At 43.4% G+C, this 25,373-nt stretch overlaps 1 protein-coding gene across 2 annotated transcripts in view; it reads left to right on the top strand.

Annotated features, from left to right (window-relative positions):
* prkar2aa (protein kinase, cAMP-dependent, regulatory, type II, alpha A) overlaps positions 1-25,373 on the top strand; it is a 267,193-nt gene that overhangs the window by 160,798 nt on the left and 81,022 nt on the right. For both annotated transcript variants that reach the window (XM_052017160.1, XM_052017158.1), the window contains one exon: positions 14,831-14,914. In XM_052017160.1, the coding sequence (XP_051873120.1) occupies positions 14,831-14,914 (84 nt within the window). The remainder of the gene's footprint in view (positions 1-14,830; positions 14,915-25,373) is intronic.

The following is a 25,373-nucleotide window of genomic DNA, read 5'->3' as shown; positions in this document are numbered from 1 at the left end:
GGGCCAAGTTGCCAAGCTTCTCGCGCAGTCTTTGTAGGACTGCTGGGGGTTGTTCCCCTTGGTCTCGAAGGGCAGGTATGAAATCCCCTGGGACAACTAGGGGCGCCCCGTACACAAGCTCAACTGACGAAGCGCGGAGGTCTTCTTTGGGGGCAGTGCGTATGCCGAGCAGGACCCAAGGCAGCTCGTCAACCCAGTTAGGACCCTTGAGGCGGGCCATCAAGGCTGATTTCAGAAGGTGGTGAAAACGTTCCACCAACCCGTTTGATTGAAGATGGTAGGCCGTGGTGGTGTGCAGCTGCGTCCCTAGCAGGTTCGCTGATGGAGCCCAGAGACTGGAAGTGAATTGGGTGCCTCTGTCTGAAGTGATGTGGGCCGGAACACCAAAACGTGAGACCCAAGTTGTGAGCAGTGCCCGGGTGCAGGAATCAGTCGTGATGTCAGTCGGGGGGTTGCCTCTGGCCACCTTGTGAACCGGTCCACAATGGTAAGGAGGTACCGGGCTCCTCTTGAAACCGGCAGAGGGCCCACGAGGTCGACTTGTATGTGGTCGAACCTCCTAGGGTAGGCTCGAACTGCTGTGGCGGGATTTTGGTGTGTCGTTGGATTTTCAATGTCTGGCAGTGCAGACAAGTCCTGGCCCACTCACTGACCTGTTTGCGCAGGCCATGCCAGACAAACTTGCTGGCGACCAGTCGGACAGTTGATCTGATGGACGGGTGCGCCAACTCGTGTACCGAGTCGAAAACACGTCTCCGCCAGGCTGCAGGGACTATAGGGCGGGGCTGACCTGTTGCGATGTTGCAAAGTAGGGTCTGCTGACCTGGACCAACCAAGAAATCTCGGAGCTGCAGGCCCGAGACTGCGGTTCTGTAGCTGGGCAGCTCGTCGTCGGCTTGCTGTGCGTCAGCTAGAGCCGCGTAGTTGACACCCAAGGATAGGTTGTGGATGGTCGGTCTGGAAAGTGCATCAGCAACGACATTATCCTTTCCGGAGACATGTTGGATGTCTGTTGTGAATTCGGAAATGTAGGATAAATGTCTCTGCTGACGAGCTGACCAGGGATCGGAGACTTTGGAGAAGGCAAAGGACAAAGGCTTATGATCGGTGAAAGCGGTGAAAGATCTGCCTTCTAGAAAGTATCGGAAATGCCGGACCGCCAGATACAGCGCTAGAAGTTCCTGATCAAAAGCGCTGTATTTCAGTTTGGGTGGTCTAAGGTGCTTGCTGAAAAATGCCAAGGGTTGCCAGCGGCCTTCGATTAGCTGTTCCAGTACCCCACCCACCGTGGTGTTGGACGCGTCCACTGTGAGGGCGGTTGGAACGTCTGTCCTAGGGTGTACAAGCATCGTGGCGTCTGCCAGGGCGTCTTTGGCCTTAACGAAAGCAGCCGCAGCCTCGTCAGTCCAGGTGATGTCCTTGCCCTTACCAGCCATCAGCGAGAACAGAGGGCGCATGATACGGGCTGCCGCAGGGATGAACCGATGGTAAAAGTTGACCATCCCAAGGAATTCCTGTAGGCCTTTGACCGTGTCGGGGCGGGCAAAATAGCGGATAGCGTCTACCTTGGCGGGTAGGGGTGTTGCCCCGTTGCTGGTGATTTTGTGGCCGAGGAAATCGATAGAGTCAAGTCCGAATTGGCACTTGGATGGGTTAATCGTGAGGCAGAAATCGCGGAGACGGGAATACAGCTGGCGGAGGTGGGAAAGGTGTTCTTGGCGGTTACGGCTGGCGATCAGTATGTCATCTAAGTAAATGAACACGGAAGTCCAGGTCTCGGCCTACCGCGTCCATCAGCCGCTGGAAGGTCTGCGCGGCATTCTTAAGGCCGAACGGCATTCGAACAGGCCGAATGGGGTGATTATCGCAGTTTTGGGGACGTCATCCGGATGGACCGGGATTTGGTGGTATCCCCGAACGAGGTCCACTTTGGAAAAGATGCGGGGCCCCATGTAAGTTCGCTGCGGTCCTGGATGTGAGGGATGGGATAGCGGTCCGGTGTGGTGGCATCATTCAGCCTGTGGTAGTCGCCGCAGGGCCTCCACCCTCCAGTGGCTTTGGGGACCATGTGCAGGGGGGAGGCCCAGGGGCTGTCTGACCTGCGAACAATCCCCAGCTCCTCCATGCGACGGAACTCTTCCTTTGCCAGGCAGAGCTTGTCTGGAGGTAATCGTCGTGCTCGGGCATGAAGGGGTGGCCCTGTAGTAATGATGTGGTGTCATACCCCGTGTTTGGGCCTAAAATCTGTAAACGAAGGTGCCAAAATTGATGGGAATTCGGCTAGGAGCTTGGTGAACTCGTCGCCAGAAAGGGAAATGGAGTCCAGGTGCGGGGCTGGTAGGCTGATTTCTCCCAGGGGATAGGTCTGGAAAGTGCTAGAGTGGACTAACCGCGTCCCTCGCAGGTTGACTAACAGGTTGTGGGCCCGAAGGAAATCGGCTCCTAGGAGTGGTCGGGCGACGGTGGCAAGGGTAAAGGTCCAGGTAAAACGGCCGCCGCCAAATTGTAATTGAAGTGTATGGGTGCCGAAAGACCGTATCGTTGTACCATTGGCGGCATTGAGTACCGGACCTGGTGGCCTGTTACGAGTGTCACGGCTGGTCGGGGGCAAAATACTGACCTCTGCTCCAGTATCAACGAGGAAACGCCATCCAGATTTCTTGTCCTGAACGAATAGGAGGCTCTGTCGATGGCCAGCCGCCGTAGCCATCAGCGGCAGCTGGCCCTGGCGTTTCCCTGAAACCTGCAGGGTGGGCGGCATCGATGGGCCTCCGCACCCCACCTCTGATGGTAGAAACACAGCTGGTCACCCGTGTCGTCGTCTGTATTCCTGGGGTGTGGCTGCTCGGTTGCTGGGACTGGGCGAGGCGGGCGTTGGGCTCGCGGCCTGGTGATTTGGCCGATGGATGAACCGCTCTTGCGTTTGGCCTTCCACAGGACATCTGCCCGGGTGGCTACCTCACGGGGGTTGCTGAAGTCGGCGTCAGCTAACAACAGGTGGATGTCATCAGGGAGTTGTTCAAGGAAGGCCTGTTCGAACATCAGGCATGGCTTGTGTCCCTCGGCCAATGCCAGCATCTCATTCATGAGGGCGGATGGGGATCTGTCCCCCAGCCCATCCAGATGAAGCATGCGGGTGGCACGCTCACGACGGGAGAGGCCAAAGGTCCGAATCAAAAGGGCTTTGAAAGCCGGGTACTTATCTTCCTCCGGAGGCGACTGGATGAAGTCCCCGACCTGGGCGGCTGTCTCTTGGTCCAGAGAGCTAACCACATGGTCGTACTTCGTGGAGTCGGAGGTGATCTGCCGAAGGTGGAATTGCGCTTCGGCCTGGTCAAACCAGACGCTGGGCCGAAGTGTCCAAAAGGCGGGCAGCTTGAGGGCCACTGCGTTGGCTGCTGCGTTGTCGTCCATTGCGCGGGTCCAGAATCCGTTTGGACCGTTGGGGTCACCAATGTAGCGGTTGCTACCGCGAAATAAAACGACGCTAGTCGAAGGATTGTCAAACAAGAACTGGTTTATTTTCCCACCTTGCGCGGGCCTTTTAAGGGAGACTGTTCCCGCCCAAAACAACCGGCAATGACGTAAGTCCTACGTCATCAAGTCTTTCCCGCGCGTGTGTTCTCCCCGTCGCTCGGGAAAGACGAGGCCCGCCGCCATCTTGAGCCTCGTCGCTCCGACGCCGCGGGACCCGACTGCCGAGCCGGTTCGCCTGACCGGACGGTGAGTCGCTACACTATTATAATTTTTTGCTTCACCTGCTACATTATTTAAAACACTAAATTTTTTACACATTTTGGAGAATATTGAATTTAGCATGTATTCTGTTATTTAAAGCTTTGAATGTAAACTGGGCATTGGAGATTAATGTTTCAAATTTGCTCCCACCCAATGGTATAACCTAAATAATTATTGTTGCTCTAGGGATAAAGGGAGGGAGTTGTAATTGATTAGTGAAAGCACTGGTGAGCTAATTCCAATTAGTTGTTCTGCAGGTTAGACCTCCTGCTGTGGTTTTTGCAGCTCCATTCCATTTGTTCTCTCTGAAAACTTCTGAGTTGTTCTTGTGAAATTGATTTTCCTTCAGCAAGGTAGATATAAAAGCTGTATGTGATGACCAAAAGGTAAGGTCATTGCTGAGTCCTCTAAATGATTATCAGCTATGCTTAAATTTACAAACTCCTGGGACTGGCAAACAAATATTTTGCAAAGACATCTTTAGACTCCAGTGGTAGCGTAGTACTAGCTGATGAAGATTCTACAACTGCATTGTTAAAGTTTTATACTTTAATAAAAAAAACTTTGGTCAGGTGACTTGGCAACTGGGATTTTGAATCATAATTAACTCATAGATACATATTTCAATCCTGTTTTTAATTGTTGTGATGTCTTCTGTTTACTGTACAGATATGCTCAGAGCTTGGGCATTCTAGTACCATTTATATTTTTGTTGCCTCTTTCACAAAACAAAATATACTTTCCAGGAGGGAAAATTGAAGTGAATTTTACAATAGTCTGACTTCAAAAATATTGAAATGTAAAATAAACTTCACGGACAGTTTTCTATAAAGGAGACTAGAAATTATATAACATGATCTCAATTATGTTCTTATACATTGCAGAGAGGATAAAATAGTAATAGAAGCGAATATAAGTATGAAATTTTTTAGCTTGCATAATAAATTAGACATCTGAAGTTTTTGGAAAAAAAAGCAAGATATTGACAATATAAAGCACGTTGGTCAACTTTCATCTAAAACTATTGGTTATTTCACTGAAAGGAAACATTTAGGCTGGTCATATTTTTGCTTACATGAACTTTAGTAATGGGGACTGTGTATACTCAAGTTATTTTTTGACTGAAGCTATCAAAGCAATTTTCTCTATAGGCCTGTTTGCTGGTTAATAGAGCTTTCATAGTGCTCTCTTATTTCTCATCCATATTTTGCCCCTCAACAGTATCATCTGTAAACGCAGTGCAACACAACTCAACCCTAGAACAACCTCTCACAGTTTCTTCATTGTCAGACTGGTCATCTCTGACATTTAACAGTAGATGAGCATATTTCCTCCCTCCTATATATTGGGTAGACAGAAAGCATTGTTTTTGGTTGCCAGCGCAAACTGTACTCCAGCAACCAATTCTTTCCCCTTTTCTAGTAACTGTATGAGACCCAGATGGTTTGCAATCTTGATGTCATATTTTGGATCACATCTATGCCATCACAAGGACTCTTTCCAACTCTAAAATTAATGGGCACTGATATTGCCTCAGCTAATCTGCTTCATCAATACATTTATTGATTCTAGAGATAACTAATCCAATGCAGCACTGGACAGCCTTCAAAGTTCTACCCTTTGTAAATGAGGTTGTTCGAAATAGACAATAGGAGCAGAGGTAGAGCATTCGGCCCCTCGAGTCTGCACCGCCATTTTGACATCACCGCTGATCCTCAACAATCAATATTCTGTTCCTGCCTTGTCCCCATATCCCTTGATTCCCCTATCTATAAGAAACGTATCTAGTTCCTTCTTGAAAGTGCCCAGAGAATTGGCCTCCACTGCCCTCTGAGGCAGTGCATTCCACAAATTCACAACCCTCTGGGAGAAGAAGTTTTTCCTTACCTCTGTCCTAAATGGCCTAGCCCTTATTCTTAAATCATGCCCCCTGGTCCTGGACTTCCCCAACATCTGGAACATATTTCCTGTCTCTATCTTGTCCAATCTCTTAATAATCCTGTATGTTTCAATCAGATCCCCTCTCAATCTTCTCAATTCCAGCGTGTACAATCCCAGTCTCTCCAACCTCTCAGCATAAGACAGTCCCGACATCCCCGGAATTAACCTCGTAAACCTACGCTGCACGCCCTCTATAGCCAGGATATCCTTCCTTAACCCTGGAGACCAAAACTGTACACAATAACTCCAGGAGTGGTCTCACCAGGACCCTGAACAAATGCAAAAGAATCTCTTTGCTTTTGTACTCAATTCCCCTTGTAATACAGGCCAACATTCCATTAGCCTTCATCACTGCCTGCTGCACTTGCTCATTCACTTTCAGTGACTGATGAACAAGGACTCCTAGATCCCTTTGTATTTCCCCCTTACCTAACTCCACACCATTCAGATAATAATCCGCCTTCCTGTTCCTGCTCCCAAAGTGGATAACCTCACACTTATCCACATTAAACTTCATCTGCCAAGTATCTGCCCACTTACCCAACCTATCCAAATCACCTTGAATTCTCCTAACTTCCTCTACACATGTCGCACTGCCACCCAACTTTGTATCATCAGCAAACTTGCTAATGTTATTCACAATGCCTTCATCTAAATCATCAACGTAGATCGTAAACAGCTGCGGTCCCAGCACCGAGCCCTGTGGCACCCCACTAGTCACGGCCTGCCATTCCGAGAAACATCCATTCACCCCTACCCTTTGTTTCCTATCCGCCAACCAGTTTTCTATCCATGTTAATACCCGCCCCCCAATTCCACGAGCCCTAATTTTACCCACCGATCTCCTGTGCGGCACTTTATCAAACGCCTTCTGAAAGTCGAGGTATACAACATCCACTGAATCTCCCTCGTCTATTTTCCTGGTTACGTCCTCAAAAAAACTCCAGTAGATTAGTCAAGCATGATTTGCCCTTGGTAAATCCACGTTGACTCGACCCAATCCTATCATTGCTATCCAAATATGCCGCTATTTCATCCTTAATAATGGACTCTAGCATCTTCCCCACCACAGATGTTAGGCTAACTGGACGATAGTTCTCCATTTTCTCCCTCCCTCCTTTCTTAAAAAGTGGGATAACATTAGCCATTCTCCAATCCTCAGGAACTGACCCCGAATCTAAGGAACATCGGAAAATGATCACCGATGCATCCACAATTTCTAGAGCCACCTCCTTTAGTACCCTGGGATGCAGACCATCTGGACCTGGGGATTTGTCAGTCTTCAGCCCCATTAGTCTACCCATCACCATTTCTTTCCTAATGTCAATCCACTTCAGTTCCTCTGTCACCCTCTGCCTTTTGTCCATCCTTACCTCTGGGAGATTTCTTACGTCTTCCCCCGTGAAGACTGATCCAAAGTACTTATTAAATTCGACTGCCATCTCCCTGTTCCCCGTAATAATTTCACCCGATTCGGTCTTCGAGGGCCCAACATCGTTCCTCACTAACTTCTTTCCCTTCACATACCTAAAAAAGCTTTTGCTATCCTCCTTAATATTCTCGGCTAGCTTGCCTTCGTACCTCATTTTTTCTTCCCGAATTACCTTTTTAGTTAAATTCTGCTGCACCTTAAAAATTTCCCAATCTTCTATCTTCCCACTCAGCTTGGCTCTGCCATACTTCTTCCTTTTTAACACAATGCTATCTCTGACTTCCTTTGTCAGCCACGGTGGCCCCTTTCCCCTCTTTGAGTCTTTCCTTCTCTGGGGAATAAACTGATCCGCACCTTGTGCATTATTCCCAAGAATACCTGCCATTGCTGTTCCACTGACAATTCTGCTAGGATGCCCGCCCAGTCAACTTTAGCCAGCTCCTCCCTCATGGCTCCATAGTCTCCTTTGTTCAACCGCAAAATTGACCCTTGTGATTTGCCCTTTTCCCTCTCCAATTGCAGATAAAAACTTATGTTATAGTCACTACCTCCCAATGACTCCTTTACTTCGAGTTCTCTTATCAAATCCTGCTCATTACACAGCACTAAATCCAGAATAGCCCTCTCCCTGGTCGGCTCTCGTACCAGCTGCTCCAAGAATACATCCCGGAGGCACTCTATAAACTCCCTTTCCTGGGGTCCAGTACCAGCCTGATTTTCCCAGTCCACTTGCATATTGAAATCCCCCATAACTACTGTGACATTACCCTTGCCACATGCCAACATTAACTCACTATTCAGCTTGCACCCAATATCCATGCCACCGTTTGGAGGCCTGTAGATAACACCCATTAGGGTCTTTTTGCCCTTACAGTTCCTCAGTTCTATCCACACTGACTCTACTTCTCCTGATTCAATGTCCCCCCTTGCAAGGGACTGAATCTCATTCCTCACCAACAGGGCCACCCCACCGCCTCTGCCCACCTTCCTGTCCTTACGATAGCATGTATACCCTTGAAAATTCATTTCCCAGGTCTGATCTCCCTGCAGCCATGTCTCTGTTATCCCAACAACATCATACTTACCCATTCGTATCTGAGCTTCAAGCTCGCCTACCTTATTCCTGACACTCCGTGCATTCAGATATAGGATTTTTAACCCATTTCTCCTCTCTCCATTCGTATTAATGTTCCGAAATTGTGTAGTTCCTACCTGTCATCTACCCTCCATCTTGCTATCCTCTCTCTCATTCTGGATCCCCTCACCCTGCAAATTTAGTTTAAACCCCCCCCGAGCAGCATTAGCAAACCTTCCTGCAAGAATGTCAGTACCCCTCCAGTTCAGGTATAAACCGTCCCGTTGGAACAGATCCCATCTTCCCTGGAACAAATCCCAATTATCCATAAACTTGAAGCCCTCCCTCTCGCACCATCCCCTCAGCCACGTATTAATCTGCCTAATCTTCCTATTCCTCTCCTCACTTGCATGTGGCACAGGTAGCAATCCTGAGATTGTTACCCTGGATGTCCTGCCCCTCAACTTAGCACCTAACTCCCTGAACTCTTTACGCAGGACCTCCTCTCTTTTCCTGCCCACGTCGTTAGTCCCTACATGGATCACAGCATCTGGGTTCACGCCCTCCCTCCTGAGAATAACCTGAACCCGATCTGAGATATCCCAGACCCTGGCACCAGGGAGGCAACAGACCATCCGGAATTCCCGATCATCCCCACAGAATATCCCATCTATCTCCCTGACTATAGAATCCCCTATCACTACCGCTCTCCTCTTTTCCTTCTTCCCCTTCTGAGTTGAGGGTCCACTCTCGGTGCCAGAGACCAGACCTCCGCAACTAGTTCCTGGTAGGTCATCCCCACCAACAGTATCCAAAGAGGTATACCTATTATTGATGGGGACAGCCACAGGGGTGCTCTGCTCTCTCTGCCTGCTCCCCTTCCCTCTCCTGACAGTTACCCAGTTACTCTCCTCCTGTCTTATCGGTGTGTCTATCTCCCGATAACTCTTATCTATCTCTGCCTCCGCCTCCCGAATGATCCGTAGTTTGTCCAGCTGCTGCTCCAATTCCCTAACTCGGTCTGCCAGGAGCTGCAGCTGGACGCACCTTTTGCAGGTGTGGTCATCAGGGACAACTGTGCTGACCCTGACCTCCCACATACCGCATACGGAGCACATCACTGCTCTAACTGTCTCCCCCATATCCTGCTCCCAGATTAGTTACAACAAATCAAGGTTAAAAAGTACCCACCAGACCTTACCTTATATCTCAGCAGCACGTACTCAGGCTTACCGGCTTCCTCTTAGCGAAGTCCCTGTGTGCCAAAGCCCGACCACTCTGCTTCCCTCTCACTCCTGTCCTATGTCAAAACTTGCATCAAATACTGTTTATCATTACCTTTGCACTCAATATCCTGCAATCACTTGAGACTCAGCAGTGTCTCAGTTTAAAAATTCTCATCCTTGTTTTGAAATCCCTGCACCTCCCGATGCCCGAAATCTCCTACAGCCCGATAACTCTCATTGAAATTGGTGCTTGTTGAGATCAAGCTTCTTGAGTATTGTTGATTTGAATCGCTCTGCAGCAGATTCCTATGATGTCAGCTGCTAAGGTTAAAGATCAGGAATTCCGTAAGCCTCAAATCTCTCTACTCCATGTGACATGCTTTTTGAAACCTCCTATTTCTGACCAACTATCTCTTTATGTGGGTTGGTATTAAAATTTATTTGACAATGCTCCAGTAAAGTGGAGCAATTGTTATTGCATTAAAAATGTTGCCGAGATGTTGCTACCTCACCTATTGTCCTTGACTACATGCAAAATAAGGACAAACATTTAAACCATCAAGTCAACTGGCACTTTGGGATGCTAACTCAACATATTATGATATTGTCCATACCGTAAGCTAATTTTTAAAAATTAATTAATGTAAGGGAACATTTGGACCAGGCATGTTTACTATTGTAGAATCAGTGTGAAGCAATAACCTATGAAATGTAGTAATGGTGTGGCGACTCACCTTACCGGTATCGAACTGGCTCCCGAGATCGCAAGCATCGTCGGAGGCCCCGACCCAAGATGGCGCAGGGCTCTCTTTCTTCTCCATCGTTGGGCTAGGAAAGCCCATGCACGGGAAGGTCAGATGACCCGCGAGTGACGTCAGCGTGGGAACTGAAGCGCGGGAAGAGTTTCGGTATTAAAAGGCGTACCACACCCTGGTCGAGCAATCGACTTCTGACTCCAAGCAACAGACTCTGTGTCTTTATTCTTTAGTAGTGTAGCTAGCTGCTACAATGGGTACATTATTCTAGTTCTCTTTCTCTTAGAACTAAACTATGTAAAGAGTTTCTTCAGTGTATTTTCTGTAGTTGCTGATAAACAAGGAGGCTTTTGAAATTACCATCAAATGAATCAATTGATATAGCATTGTGTAGGAATGGGTTTTTCCTGTCACATCTTTCTCATTTATGACACTGGCTGTCATCTTTATCTTATTGTACTGTCTGTAGCATTCAAATTTTCATTTGCCTCCCTGCTCAAGGACGAAAGGCAGTAATGTCTGCACAGGACTCTACGCAGTTGGATCAGACTTTATCTGATTTGTATTCCACTGTTTCTCTTGGATTTACGACTGCTGTGCTTCAGTTGGATATGTTGTTTGCTGAGACTATTAAAAATACCCACGTCTGCCTCAGCATCATCACCTTTAGTTATATTAACATTCATATGCAATGTATGTCACATTTTTTCCAATGTGCATGATTTCCACTTTGCATGATTTCCACTTTGCATTTAAAAGTATCCTTTGGAAATTTTATGAGCTAATTCTATAGCTGTTGCTGGTTCGATATATTTTGAAAATTCAGCTACTTTGTATTGTTTCTGAATCAAAGTCCTTTAGATACATTTGAAACAGCAGTACTCCTCAGAGTTGGCCCTTGGGCACCTTACTGCTTCTTAGATAAATGTAAAAAAAACCTGCAGGTTATTACTCTTAAAGTTGCATCTTATTCATTTTGCATAAGCTACATCATACTTTCTACTCGAGAGTTATTTCTTTGGTGAATTAAGTAGGTTGGTCAAGCAAGTTCTTCTGATTTCTTGATTACTCTTTACTGTCATAATTAATTCCCTTAATTTCTGTGGGATGGAAGGAGGTCTACTGTATCTTTTATTGCTATAGTTATTTTTTTATGAACTCTATTATTTTCTCATTGTTCTCTGATTCCCTTGTAATCTCATAAATCTTGCTTCCACACAACCTGGAATTAACATTAAATAACTTATTTGTCCTGGTACCTGTAGAACTACCATTGACATTAAAGTCTTTGATTTTACTTGACAGCTCTGTGACATGTGGTCAGATCCTTCCTCATAAATGTTCTGAAGGAAATAATTTGGTAATTTACTATTTGGTATTTCGCCCCTGCCCTGAATTTGGGCCAATTTATATATTTTAGCATTTTAATCTCTATTCTTACTTTTTAAAAAAAAATTGCCACTTCACCACTTAGGCTAATCCTGTGACTTGACCTGAAACACTGATCATCCATAGATGCTGCTTGATGCACTGAATTCTTCCAGTGGTTTATTTTTTGCTCCAGATTCAAGTATTTGTATTTTTTCCACCACAAAGGCTATGCTCTCAGTGTCTGTTAGAACATAGAGTGGGAGGATGGGAACCAATGCACCGGGTCGGAAAGTGGAGGGATTCAGAGGAAGGTAGAAGTCAGGATCAGTATAAACAGGCAGGAGCAAAGTAATGGGCACTATGCGACGGATGGGTTGAAGTGTGTGTATTTTAATGCTAGGAGTATTACAGGTAAGGGTGATGAACCTAGAGCATGGATCAGTACATGGAACTATGATGTTGTGGCCATAAACAGAGACTTGGCTGAGAGATGGACAGGAATGGACGCTTAATGTTTCAGGGTTTCGATGTTCGAAAAGAGAGGGTGAGTTGCACTACTAATCAGGGACACTATCACAGCTGCACTCAGGGGACATAGTGGAGGGCTCATCCACTGAGTCTGTGTAGGTAGAACTCAAAGATAAGAAAGGTACAATCACTCTGATGGGATTATATTACAGACCCGCCAATAGCTACTGGGACATTGAAGAACAGATATGCACGCAGATTAGGGAAAGGCGATAAACCAATAGGGTTGTTGTCATGGGGGACTTCAACTTCCCTAATATAAACTGGGACCTCCTTAGTGCCTGAGGTTTAGGTGGGGCAGAATTTGTTAGGCGTATTCAGGAGGGTTTCTTAAATCGATATGTAGATAGTCCAACGAGAGCAGGGGCCGTACTGGACCTGGTGTTGGGTAATGAGCCTGGTCAGGTGACTGACCTTTCAGTGGGAGAACAGTTAGGGAACAGTGATCACAACTTAAGTTCTAACATAGCGATAGATGATAATAAGTATGGACTTTGTGGGAGAGTGTTAAATTGGAGCAGGACAAACTATGAGAGCATTAGCCAGGAACTAGGAAGAGTTAATTGGGAACAGCTGTTTTTGGGCAAGTCCACATCTGACATGTGGAGGGTGTTCAAAGACCAACTGCACAGAGTACAGGACAGGTATGTTCCAGTAAGAAGGAAGGACAAGGACGGCAGGGTAAGGGAACCTTGGATGTCAAGAGAGGTGGTGAATATAGTTAAAAAGAAAAAGAAAATATATGTAAAGCTTAGTAAACTAGGATCAAACAGCCCTTCAGGATTATAAAGAAGCCAGAAACAAATTCAAGAAGGGAATTAGGAACGCCAGGAGGGGCCGTGAAAAGCCCTTGACAAATAGGATTAAAGAGAATCCCAAGACATTCTATACATACATCAAGAGCAAGAGGACAACTAGGGAGAGGGTAGGACTATTCAAGGATGAAGGAGCGAACATGTGCTTGGAAGCGGAAGATGTGGGTGAGGTCCTAAATGAGTACTTTGCGTCGGTATTTACCAAGGAGAAAGACGAGGAGGATAGGGAGATCAGTGTGGAGCATACTAATATACTAGGGCACTTCGAGATAAAGACGGAGGTAGTGTTGGTTCTCTTAAAGAGCATTTAGGTGGATGTTCCCAGTACAGATGGGATATTTCCCAGGTTATTCCCCAGGCAAGAGATGAGATTACTGGGGCCTTGACCAAGATCTTTGTGTCCTCTAGCCACAGGCAAGTAGCTAATGTTGTTCCATTATTCAAGAGGGGAAATGGATGATCCTGGAAACTATAGATTGGTGAGTCTCACATCAGTGGTAGGGAAGTAACTGGAGAGGATTCTTTGGGATAGGATTTGTGAGCATTTGGAAAACCATGACGTAATTAAGGACAGTCAGCTTGGCTTTCTGCAGGGCAAGTTTACTAACTTGATGAGGGTGATTGATGAAGGTAGAGCTGTGGATGTTGTCTACATGGATTTTAGTAAGGCGTTTGACAAGGTCCCTCATGGGAGGCTCATCCGGAAGATTAAGATGCAAGGGATCAACGGTGAGTTGGCTGTTTGGATTCAGGATTGGCTTCCACATAGAAGGCAGAGGGTAGTGGTCGATGGGACGTTCTAGCTGGAGGTCTGTGACTGGCGGTGTTCCGCAGGGATTCGTACTGGGACCTCTGCTGTTCGTGATGTATGTAAATGACCTGCATGAAAATGTGGATGGGTGGGTTAGTAAGTTTGCAGATGATACGAAGACTGGTGGTGTTGGAGAAAGCATAGAAGACTGGCGAAGGATACAGCGAGATATAGATCACTTGCAGATATGGGTGGAGAAATGGTAGATGTAGTTTAATTCTGCCAAATGTGAAGTGTTGCACCTTGGGAGATCAAATGTAAAGAGACAGTACACTACTAATGGAAAGGCCCTTAACAGTGTTGCTGAGTAGAGGGATCTTAGGGTCCAAGTTCATAGCTCCCTGAAGGTGGCTGCACAGGTTGATAGAGTGGTAGAGAAAGCGTATGGCACACTTGCCTTTATTAGTCGATGCATTGAATTCAAGAGTCGGGAAGTTATGCTGCAGCTTTATAAAACTCTGGTTAGGCCGCATCTGGAGTATTGCATTCAATTCTGGTCACCCCATTATAGAAAGGATGTGGAGGCTTTGGAGAGAGTGCGGAAGAGGTTCACCAGGATGCTGCCTGGATTCGAGGGCGTGTGCTATAAGGAGAGGTTGGACAAACTTGGGTTGTTCTCTCTGGAGCGGTAGAGCTTTATAAGGTTATGAGAGGCATAGATAGAGTAGACAGCCAGTATCTTATTCCCAGGGTTGAAATCTCAATATCAGAGGACATGCATTTCAGGTAAGAGGGGGTAACTTTTTAAAGGAGAAGTGCGGGGCAAGTTTTTTTTTACACAGAGGGTGGGTGCCTGAAATGCGCTGCCTGGGGTGGTGGTGGAGGCAAATATGATAGGGGCATTCAAGAAGCTCTTAGGCACATGAATGTGCGGGAAATGTAAGGATATGGATATTTACGCGGAAGGGATTAGCGTAGTTGGGTATTTGATTACTAATTTAATTAAATCAGCACAACATTGTGGGCTGAAGAGCCTGTTCCTTGCTGTACTGTTTTATGTTCTAGCTGGAAAAATAATGAAACCTGGAAAATACAGGAAAACATAATTTGTATGAAACTACTTTGGGAGGTCACTTCCTGTTATTTTTATTGTTTTCAATTTGCTATGTTTCTAAAAGTGTTGCTTTTCCTGTTTCAGGTGGTTTATCCAAAGACAGATGATCAGCGATCTAGATTACAGGAGGCCTGTAAGGATATTGTTCTGTTCAAAAGTCTTGACCAGGTAAGTTAATCATAATTTATTATGTCTTATCCTGGCTTTAGACAGTTGACTGAACTGTGACTAAATTTAAGCTGTTTAACCAAATAAAACTGAGTGTTTTGGGGATATTTCCAACATGACCTTTCTACTTGGGATAGCTAACTGTGCAACATATACAGGTTGTGAGCTGAGACACCAGAGCTTGAATTGGAACTTGGCAAATGAAACATCCAGCTCGTCCCAGCTCTCTTCCTACTTGGGTCACCTTAACGAAAGTGTGTAAAATGGACTATTAACGTACAGCCCTTTTGAGGACCCCGTGAAGAGAGCAGGAATATGTTTGTGTTGCACTATTGGATGCAATTCTGTAGTTTCTTTCTTTTTGGTGGCAGGTAAAAGTATAATACTTAATCATTTTGCTGACTACATACCTCATTGGGAAAGTCAGTTTTCACCAAGATTTAGAATTTGCAAATTGATTGGCTAATTGGTGAGTAAGTTTGAATTTATTCATTTTTAGGAGAAAAGATGGCAAAGGTTAAAGGTGATTATTTATTGGCTTCCAAATCTCTGCACATGAATCAACATGCATGCAGGCATAGCAAGAAATTAGGAAGGTAAATAGTTTGTTTAACCTTTGCTGTAAGGTTGGTGTATGGACATCTGAAAATAAATACAGAGCATTGGTGAGACGACACCTTGAGTACTGTGTGCAGATTTGATAATATAGATGACCTCCACATTGCGGTTGTTAGGGTTATGGAAGTTTGCTCTTACGGAGTTCACAAATTGCTACTCAGAAATCCGAGATAGGGAATAAAATTTATTCTTATGCAATTTATGTGGGGAAATAATTAAATAAAAACAAAACGCAAAAGAAACAACAAATTCTTTTTTGTTGCAACTTGCATTTTTTAACGCATGCACAGATAATGTTCCTTTTTTTTTAGTGTGGTAGGTTTATTTTGCTGTCGAGCTTTTTTCACCCAAGTATTTTTTATATTATTTACCTTTTAAGATGTCTGAAACAGAGCCAACAAGTTTTAAGTGCAGGTTGTAAACCTAAATGACCACAGTTGTTTGTGGTGAGTTAGGTCATTAATCTATCTTACCTATATTCGATTATGGGTATGTCTCCATTCAAACTGAAGGCTGGAGGGTGATAAGTATCTGCACTTACCTGTGTCTCCAAACTCCCCTGCTGGCTACTTAAGAGATTTGGTTTGGAAACTGACAAGGCAATCTCTTAAGTGACCCGCTGCTGTGAACCAGTACCTGTGGTATTATCATTGCTGTTGAGAGAAAATTATCCACTTTTGACATGGGATTCAATGGGAAATGGGGTTTTTCTGAGAACCCAACCCTCTGGTGCAGTGGTTGCCTGTACATTTATTTATAAATAAAAAGGATTTGCCAGAGATACACAGCAGGCAAGGCAGTACCTGTAGAGAGAAAGAATTAATGCAGGAAAGGCAGTACCTGCAGAGAGAAAGAATTAATGCTTCAAGTAGATGACCATCACAACTATACCTTAGAGGAGGTGAAAAGTTGTTCCATTGATTTAGAGTATCAGAGGGGATTGTGGAGAAAAGGTTATATTCTCAGGATTTAAGAGAAATGAGAGGTAAACAATAAAACACAAAATTCAAGAGCTGGCCAGGATAGATAATGAAATGTTCTTCACCCCCCTGAATGATCTGCAAATAATGGACATAATCTGAGGAGACAGAGCTATTTAGGAATTCCAAACTTGGAGATTTTTGAATTTTCAGGGTATTCAATATCAAAAGTTTATGAATCATAGTTTTGAAAACATTGAGAATTGAAAAGGTGAGTGGATCTGGGGTGAGGGGACAGAAGGAAAGGATCCTATGTTAGCCTGGATCTAAATGGCAGGGCACACTTGAGCTGTGTGTCTGACTCCTGTTCCTAATTCTCTTTTTTTAACTTCATAACCTTATTCTCTCAATTCAAGCTTAGAGTGTACAAAATTATGAGTTTGACACTTAATGTTTTGGATTGATAAACTTGTATGTGAATTTAAACAATATCTGTTAACACTGTGTTAGGAGTTGAACAAGGAATGCACCAAGGAAATTGTGATTATATGATTTATCTATAAGAGAATTATGGATAGTACAAGATGAAAATAATAGTTTGGATAGAAGGTAACAATGTGAATAAAAGAAGTAAACTGAGGTAAAATATAGGTAGAGTTAATAAATGGAGTGGAGATTAGTGGACTCAATGAGAAATTTACTCCATTGAATGAAAATGAGTAAGAATGGGATGATCAAATAGGCCAGGGTAAAATTAATTCCCATTGCCAAGGTACTTAACATATCTGTATGGTGAAGGACAGAATACTCAAGGTAAATTTGATATCAGGAAAGAGATATAAAATGGATGCAATTTGGAAGGTAAAGTAAATAAATGAAATGAAAATATATGGAAAGACATGGCATGCTTTTCTCAGTGTTGCTTTACGTACATTTGAAAGATATAGTGGTCTTCAAAGTATCCTTTTCTGACAAAATCTTGATAATGCATAAACCTCATGGGTTATAATCTTAAGGAAAACTATTGAAAAAGTTCTTTGAAATTTAGTGCAAAAGTAAGCAAATAGCATGCCGATACAGCAAGCATTTGGGAAGGCCAAAGGTGTTCTGACTTGAGTACAGGAGTGGAGATGTTTTTGCACAAGGTCTTTTGCTACTTAAGGAAGGATATACTGACAATAGAGGAAGTGCATTAAAAACTTGCTGGATTGATTTCTGCTGTGGGTTACTTATATGAGGAGAGATTAAGCAGACTGGACCTATACTTTGGTTAGGAGAATGAGAGAGAATTTCATTGACATATACACAAAGTTGTTAAGGTAGATAAACAGATGATGTTTTCTCCTGCCTGGGATGCCTACAACCAGGGGTTACCATCTCAGGTTAAGAGATTGGCAATTTGGGATGAAAAAGACAAATGTTATCACCCAGAGGGGAGTGAATCTTTGGAATTCTCTGCCAAAGAAGGCTGTGGAAGGTCAGTCAATGATTATAGATTGATAGATATCAAGGGAATTGAGGGACATGGGATTCTTGAAGGAAAGAGGTGGTGAAGTAAAAGATCAGCTATAATCTTACTAAATGGTGGAGCAGGCAGAATGGGCCAAATGGTCTACTACTGCTTCAATTTCTGATATTCTTTGTGCTGACTTTGCTGTGGGAGGATCTTGCTGTTCCCTACTTCAGTTAAATCTTATTTTTGCTCATGCAAATAGCACAAACTATGACAGCTGTGCAGAATAAATTGAAACCTATTCTGGACAACACTCCTACTTATTGTCTTTCATTTACTTTGTGTGTACAGCTTGCTTTGGATGTTTGAACAGGAAATGTGAGAATATTTGTCCCAATTTTATCAGTGCATTTCCTGATGCCCACATACCCATATGATGCCCGGTGGTATAGAATGGCTTTACAAGAGGCATCAAAATCAAATCTCTCATAGAATTTGTGGTGACAGCCTAGCATGTTGTTTGGATTTTTTTTGGAAAAAGTTTGTTTATCTCTAAATAGTTGATATAACTGATTATGTGACCAAAAGAGAGAGATTCTTCTATCCTGTTATTAAAACACTGTATTGTGAAAGTGCCATGATTGAACATCACATTGGCATTGAGATCATGAAAAAATCTTGGTATATTTGGGAGGGAATTACCTTTTTCATTGAATAATGTAATGGTATTTAACAGCAAATGCTGGAAATCTGAAAATAAGGAGAGAAAATGAAGTGACAGCAAGGATCGGCTGGATGGTTTGCTGTGGGATGGAGTTAAGGGTGCTCACATCGTATTGGAGCTGAGGAAATATTTCAAGTGTTCCTTCCAGCGGGCGCTGACTGCCTTTTGTAAGCTTGATAAATTCACTTTAAGTTCTTCGCTCTCAGTGGGGTGGGCCTTGGGTGTTGGGTCCATAGACGGCCTTCACTGAAGAATCCATGCATTTCGTTGAGCTGCATGTTTTTACCACTTGTTTAGGTTGTCTGTATTTACATGTTCCATACTCATAACCCCACTTGTTTTTTTTATCATGAGTTGACCAAACATCAGGTTTCCTAGTTATCTCAGCCAAATTGTTGATGTATATTTTGAATAGCTTGTACCCAAGCACCTCTCTCTCTGACACCCCATTAGTCCCACTCCCTTCTTTCTGTTAACTAGTTCTAAATACATGCCAGTATATTACTACCAGGTCCATTTGCTCTAATCTGGTTGAACAACCTACTCTGTAGGACCTTACTGAAAGCCTTTTGAAAAGCTAAATCCATCATATCTACTTGTTCCCCCTTGTCTATTCTATGTCCTGAAGAACATAATTAAACATGATTTCCCTTCCTAAAGTCAAGACGACTCTCTGCAATCTTATTATTTTGTTTCTAGCTGTTCTAATATTACATCCTTTATGTTTATATTTTTATGTTGCTTGCTAGTTTTATCTTGTATTCTACCACCCTTTTCATTACCAATTTCTTGGTCATTGTTTGCTGAATTTTGAAATTCTCTCAATCATCCATCCTGTGGTTATTTCTGGCCTTATCTTTTGATTTAATATATCCTTAATTTCTGTTAGCCTTGGGCAAATCAATTTTCCTGTTACCTTCCTGTGCCTTAAAGGATTTTTTTTTTGCATATTATGCATTTTTTTAAGATGCTGGGGGTTAGTGCCTGGATTGAGGTGTTGTCATGAAGACTTGTACATCTATTTGGTGGAACATGGTGTTGTTTTGTCAGATGAAGGGTGAAGACTAATTAACTCCTTCCTTACAAATCATTCCTTGCTTGAGGATTGAGTCTTTTCCCATTGTGGCATTCAAGTCACCCAGGAGGATTAATTTGTCTCTCTCAAGGATGTGGGCCAGAATTTTTCAGGTTTGATGTAGTAGTGGGTTTGTATGCTGATGGCTGCAGTGTACTGATTTCACGTTAGATTGAGCCTAAGGGTTATAAATATAATAACATATGATCCTTTTCAACCTTGCATGAAGCAGGAGGGACTCTTCTCAAATTTTGGCTACCCACAGAAATTAGTCTCCATTTGACATTTGCTACATAATGGCATGCATACTGTGTCCCAACCAATAGGTCCACAGCAGTTCTAATCTCCGAGCAGATCAATGTCAAGCAAGGCTGTCTCACTGTCCTAACACTTTTTTTCCATCGCCTTCACTGCAGTGCTGCAGCTTGCCTTTTAACCAGGTTCTTTCCAGAATAGCAGAAATCTACAGGACCAATGGAAACTACTCAACATACATGGCCTTCACTCCAGAACCAAGGGCATCCCTTCCTCAGGTGTTAAGCTGCAGTATGCAGATGATTGCATGTGCATAGGTTTGGAGTCCAAGCACTATGTTATCGTCGACTCATTCATTGAAGCAAACCGGGAAAATGGGTTTAATAATATACACTAGCAAAGGTCTACCAACCAGCCATAATTGTATTATTCTACTCTCCAACAAGAGGTTTATGGTAAGACTTCAGAAAATGTTGATCACATTCCATGGCTTGGGAACCATCTCTAGGCAAAGACAGAAATCTCATTTACTCTCATTGACCACACAGCCTGAAGCCATCTAAATTAAAAAAAGAAGTGTTTGAAGATCAAGATTTCAATCCTGGTGCAAAACTCGGGTTTACCAGGCAGTAGTGATCCTTACCCTCCTATACACTTTAGAGACATAGTCTACCTACAGCAGGCTCCTTAAAACTGGACGGAAATGACCAGTGCTGTCTGCGCAGAATCCTCCAATTCCACTTGTGAGATGGGTGAACCAAAATCAGCATCTTCTACCAGGTCAATATCCCCAACGTTATGGACCAAGTGCAGCTTGCTTGGCTCCGTTTGATATGCCGTGTTTTATACATGCCTAACACTTGACTCCCCAAACAGACACACTTTTCCAACCTGTATCGTGGCCTGAGGTTGCCAAGTGGATGGAAGAAAAGATGTTATCAAAATCCCTTGAAAGTAGAGCAGAATTGCCATTGACTCCTGGGAACTGCTGGCCTATGACCACTTCAAGTGGAAAAGGTGCACCTCCCAAGCTACTCGCCATCCTGCCCAGCTGTGGCAGAGCCAGCAAAGCCCCTCATTGATCTCATCAGTCACCTCATAGCCCACAGAACAGCAATGGAAGCAAGTAATCCTCAATCTTGAGGGACTGCAAGAAGAATGAAATGGTAAGCCAGAAAAGGATGATTGAAGGCTTCAATGCAGTTTTATTTTTGAAGACTTGTAGAGCGATAGAGAATAGGTAGGGATTAGAGTGAGAGTTCTAGAATATCAGCTCAGGTTATTTGGAAGGTGCACCATGCCCAGAGTCAAAAGACTAAAGTGTGAAGTGAAGAAGGATTTTACAGACATAGCATAGAAAAAGACTACCATAAGACGGTGTGGAGATGAAAAGGATTTGAAAATAAATGCTTGGAGTGAGGAGACCAATGCAGATGGAGGAAGTAATGAGTTATCAACTTAATGGTAAACAATCTAGAGTCTTAATGGTGTACAGCATGGAAACGCACCAATTGGCCCACCAAGTCCGTGCTGACTCATGGGCATCTATCCATGTTAATCCCATTTTCCAGCATTTGGTCCATAGCCTTCTGTGCCTAGGCAATTCAAGTGCTCTTCCAGGATCACCTTAACTGTTTTCAATCGTAATTGTGGATATGGGGACACAATGTTGCAGGCACAGTTAGAAAGGAGAGTTTGAGGTGTATAAGACATGAATATAGATTGAAGTGGTGATGGAGTTGAGTATGTGTTATCAGGCTGGACCTGAGTGCTGTTGGTACTTGAAGTTTGAGGCTTGAAACTTCTTTCAGGTTCAAATAGAAAGCAGAAGCTTTGCATAATCTGTTTCAGCCTGGCTGAGGAGGCTAGAATTAGTGATTGAACAGATGTTTATGGGAGGCACCAAGAACGATGTTTTTTATCTTCTGCAGTTTATATGCAACTTACCAATAACATGCTGTCAGACTGGGAAAGAACCTCATCCTTGTCCAGATCCCCCCAGAATCCAAAGGCATTTGCTATTTTCAGCACCCAGTAATCCCACATCCCTTTTACCTTTAGTTGTCTATTCGGGGTGCTTTCCTACAGAGAATAATTTGACCTGTCCCACTTTCAGGCTGTTCAAAGTTTGATACGGTCATGTACCTGCAGCTAAATATTGCAGTTGTGCATCAAGCCCTGAACTATAAGAATAATTGCTAAACGAAGTGCAGGTTAAATTCAGCCCTGAATCAGGTAATCAAGTTACAAGCCTTAGCCCAGACTTGAAAAACATCTAATGTTTTGATGAGACATAGTAAAACTCGCAGGATTCAACATTGAATTCAACAGCTTCTGTCTTTTCACTTTGTTTCATAACTGGCCAGCTCTGATAAAGATCATAAACCTGTTTTTTTTTCCTCTTGACACAGATGCTGCCCAACCTCCTGAGTATTTCCAGCATTCTCTTCTATTTCAGTTTCTCAGCAACTGCAATGTTGTGTGTATCTTGGTTTCTGCATTTTTTTCTCTGTTCTTGTTCATCTTCTATTTAAATTTTCTCAGCACTGATTGGCAATATCTGAGAAAATCTTCACTGTGCTCTCTCAGCTGACATCACCACCACATGTAGTTTGATTTCTGTTAGTCACAGACATTGCATTTGTTACCTCGACCCCTCCGCTTTGCAACTTCAAACTTGTTTGATTTTACTTTTCCCATTTCGGATGAAGTGTCTTCAACCTGAAAGATTAATCGTCTTTCTCTCTTCACAGTTGCTGCCTGACCTTCCCCTCTCCATAGTTGCTGAGTATTTCCAGCATTTTCTGTTTTTATTTCAGATTTCCAGTCTATGCAATGTAATACTCAATCAGAATCAGGTTTATTATCACTGACAGATGTGAAATTTGTTGTTTTGTGGCAGCAGTACAATGCAAGACATAAAGACATAAAAATTGCCATAAGTTACAAACAAAAAAGTACAAAAGAGGAATAATGGGGCATGTTCATGGGCAAATTGTCAGTGGCTTCAATAACGCCTTAACCTTCCGATGGCCTTATCAGGCTGCATTGTCATCGCATTGTGCTAAACCAGAATAGTTAAAGATGAGAGGCCAATGATAATCCTAATATTGCAATCCTCAATTGCATTTGAATCTATTGGCAGTTCTCTTGTCGAGCACAGAACTAAATGTTCAAGAAAAATTGAACATGGGTCCAACAATTATCTTGCACAGAACAAATTGAGGTAATCATAATACAAAGGGACTAGTACATTTTTGCATTTGTGCTCGGACATGATGGATCAACTTGATGTTTCTGACAAAGAAACAAATTGACTGCATCAACTCTACAACTTTTCATTTTAGTTTGAGATGATCATGCAGTGCAAATTTGTAATTTTCTGGCTTAATTGTGACAGATTGAGCCAAACCTCAAGCCAATAAAGTACCAGTTGTCAACATTGTAAGTACTGCTGAATTCTTTCTGCCACTTGAGTCTTTAAGTAGATTATTTTGCATGTAAGATTTAAAGAAAATAGTGCTGGAAGCTCTCAGCAGGTCAGGCTGAAGTAGAGAGAGAGAGAAATGTAATTAATGTTGCAGGTTAATGACCTTTCATCAGAACTAGTTAGTTCTGATCAGAAAGTTCTGATACAAAAAGGAAAGGCTAGTTACCAGAAATTGAAGATGGTGATCCACTGTATGTGGAAGTTGGTAGGGTAGATGAAAGGGATCCTATCCCTGGTTCGGATAGGAGAAGTGGGAGTCAGAATGGAAATGCAGGAAGGAACAGATGGGACTTACCATTGATAGTCCAAAAAATGTGTTGATAAATAAGCTCATAAGTGCCAGAAACTAGTTTGGTGTTGCTCTGACTTTAAGTTTGCAAAAGCTGACAAGTCAGCAACATCTATTTGTTGTTGAGGATGAATGTGGCACGGTTAAGTGTATTATCATCCAGCCTAGTCTTGTATGGCTTTTGAGCAATGTTGCCTTCTAAATCAAAGTGAGATATTCCTTCTACTAACTTTCCACTTACCTCTCTCATTGGAATGTTTGTACCTGCATGATTAAAATCTTTTCCTGGATGGCTGTCCTTTGCAATAGAACTCTGAAAGGTAAAGAGTGACCTGATAGAAGGCTTCAATGGGGAGAATAAAAATAGTGTTTGTTGCAATTGTTAAAGGCATAAACTTTGGATAAAAATTGATGATAACGTGAGAAATATTCTTTTGCGGGTTCAATTGACAACCCTTTTATCTCCCATTTTTTTAAGCTCCCGAAGAACTTTATCTGCATCCCAGATCCTGCGGTCCCATTTGTACAAGACACAGTGTTATAACTTGGATCTATTCTATCTCTTTCATGTAATAGTAAATGTAATCTAAAGTGGCAAGGGAAAAAAAGGGTATGTTCTTCAGAAAAAGAAACAAGAAAAAACAGGTCAGCAATGTTTCACCATTTTCCTCTTTTGATTCCCAGTTAAGCAATGCCTTGGATTTTAAAATTCTCATACTGAGCCTTTCCTCTGCTTATCTCTGTAACCAGCTCCACTCTCGTAACCCTTAGATATCAAGATTAAAGATGTTAAGTAAACTGTTAAGATCCAACATGCAGCTAGAAAAGTGAAAGCATGTTGAGGTAACCTGAATAATTATGTTTTATAGAATCTAGACCAGGAGGAGTTCTGACAAGTCGGTTTCAACAACGCCTTTTCTGACGAGTTTGTGCCTCATGCCATGATTCAGTGACTACATGCTGTTCTCAGTTCCCTAATGTTGTCAACATTATTTTGCATCACTTTTGAAGAGGGAAAATATTTTCAGATTTTGTGGAAGGAGGTTGAGGCATGAGGGCAGCTGTGGCACTGGGATATGGGTGGGCTGATAGGTCAGCAATTAGTTATCTCAGAGTTGGGATAAATGGGCCATTTCTAGGTGAATCAAATGTAACTAGCAAGGTGCTGCATAGATTCAATCTACATCATTGACTTGAAGGGCCATTGAGTGTAATGTTGCCAAATTTGCCTGTTGAACCATAGAACAATACAGCACAATACTGGCCCTTCGGTCCACCACATTGTGCCGACCTTCAAACCACGCCTAAGACTATCTAACCCCTTCCTCCCACTTATCCCTCTATCTTAAATTCCTCCATATGCTTATCTAACAATCTCTTGAACTTGACCGACGTATCAGCCTCCACCACCACCCCAGGCAGCGCATTCCATGCACCAACCACTCTCTGGGTGAAAAACCTCCCTCTGACATCTCCCTTGAACTTCCCACCCATTACCTTGAAGCCCATGACGAAGAAGATGGGTGGAAAGCAAGATGCTAGGAGGTGCCAAGGAGTCCTCAAAGAGATATTAATTTCAAGATATTAGGGTATTAAAAGAATTGTGAATTTTGGGGTTAGTGCTGGGAAGATACT

This window comes from Pristis pectinata, chromosome 6, assembly GCF_009764475.1.
Source record: "Pristis pectinata isolate sPriPec2 chromosome 6, sPriPec2.1.pri, whole genome shotgun sequence".
Taxonomy (NCBI): Eukaryota; Metazoa; Chordata; class Chondrichthyes; order Rhinopristiformes; family Pristidae; genus Pristis; species Pristis pectinata.
This window is presented reverse-complemented; position numbering and strand designations above follow the sequence as displayed.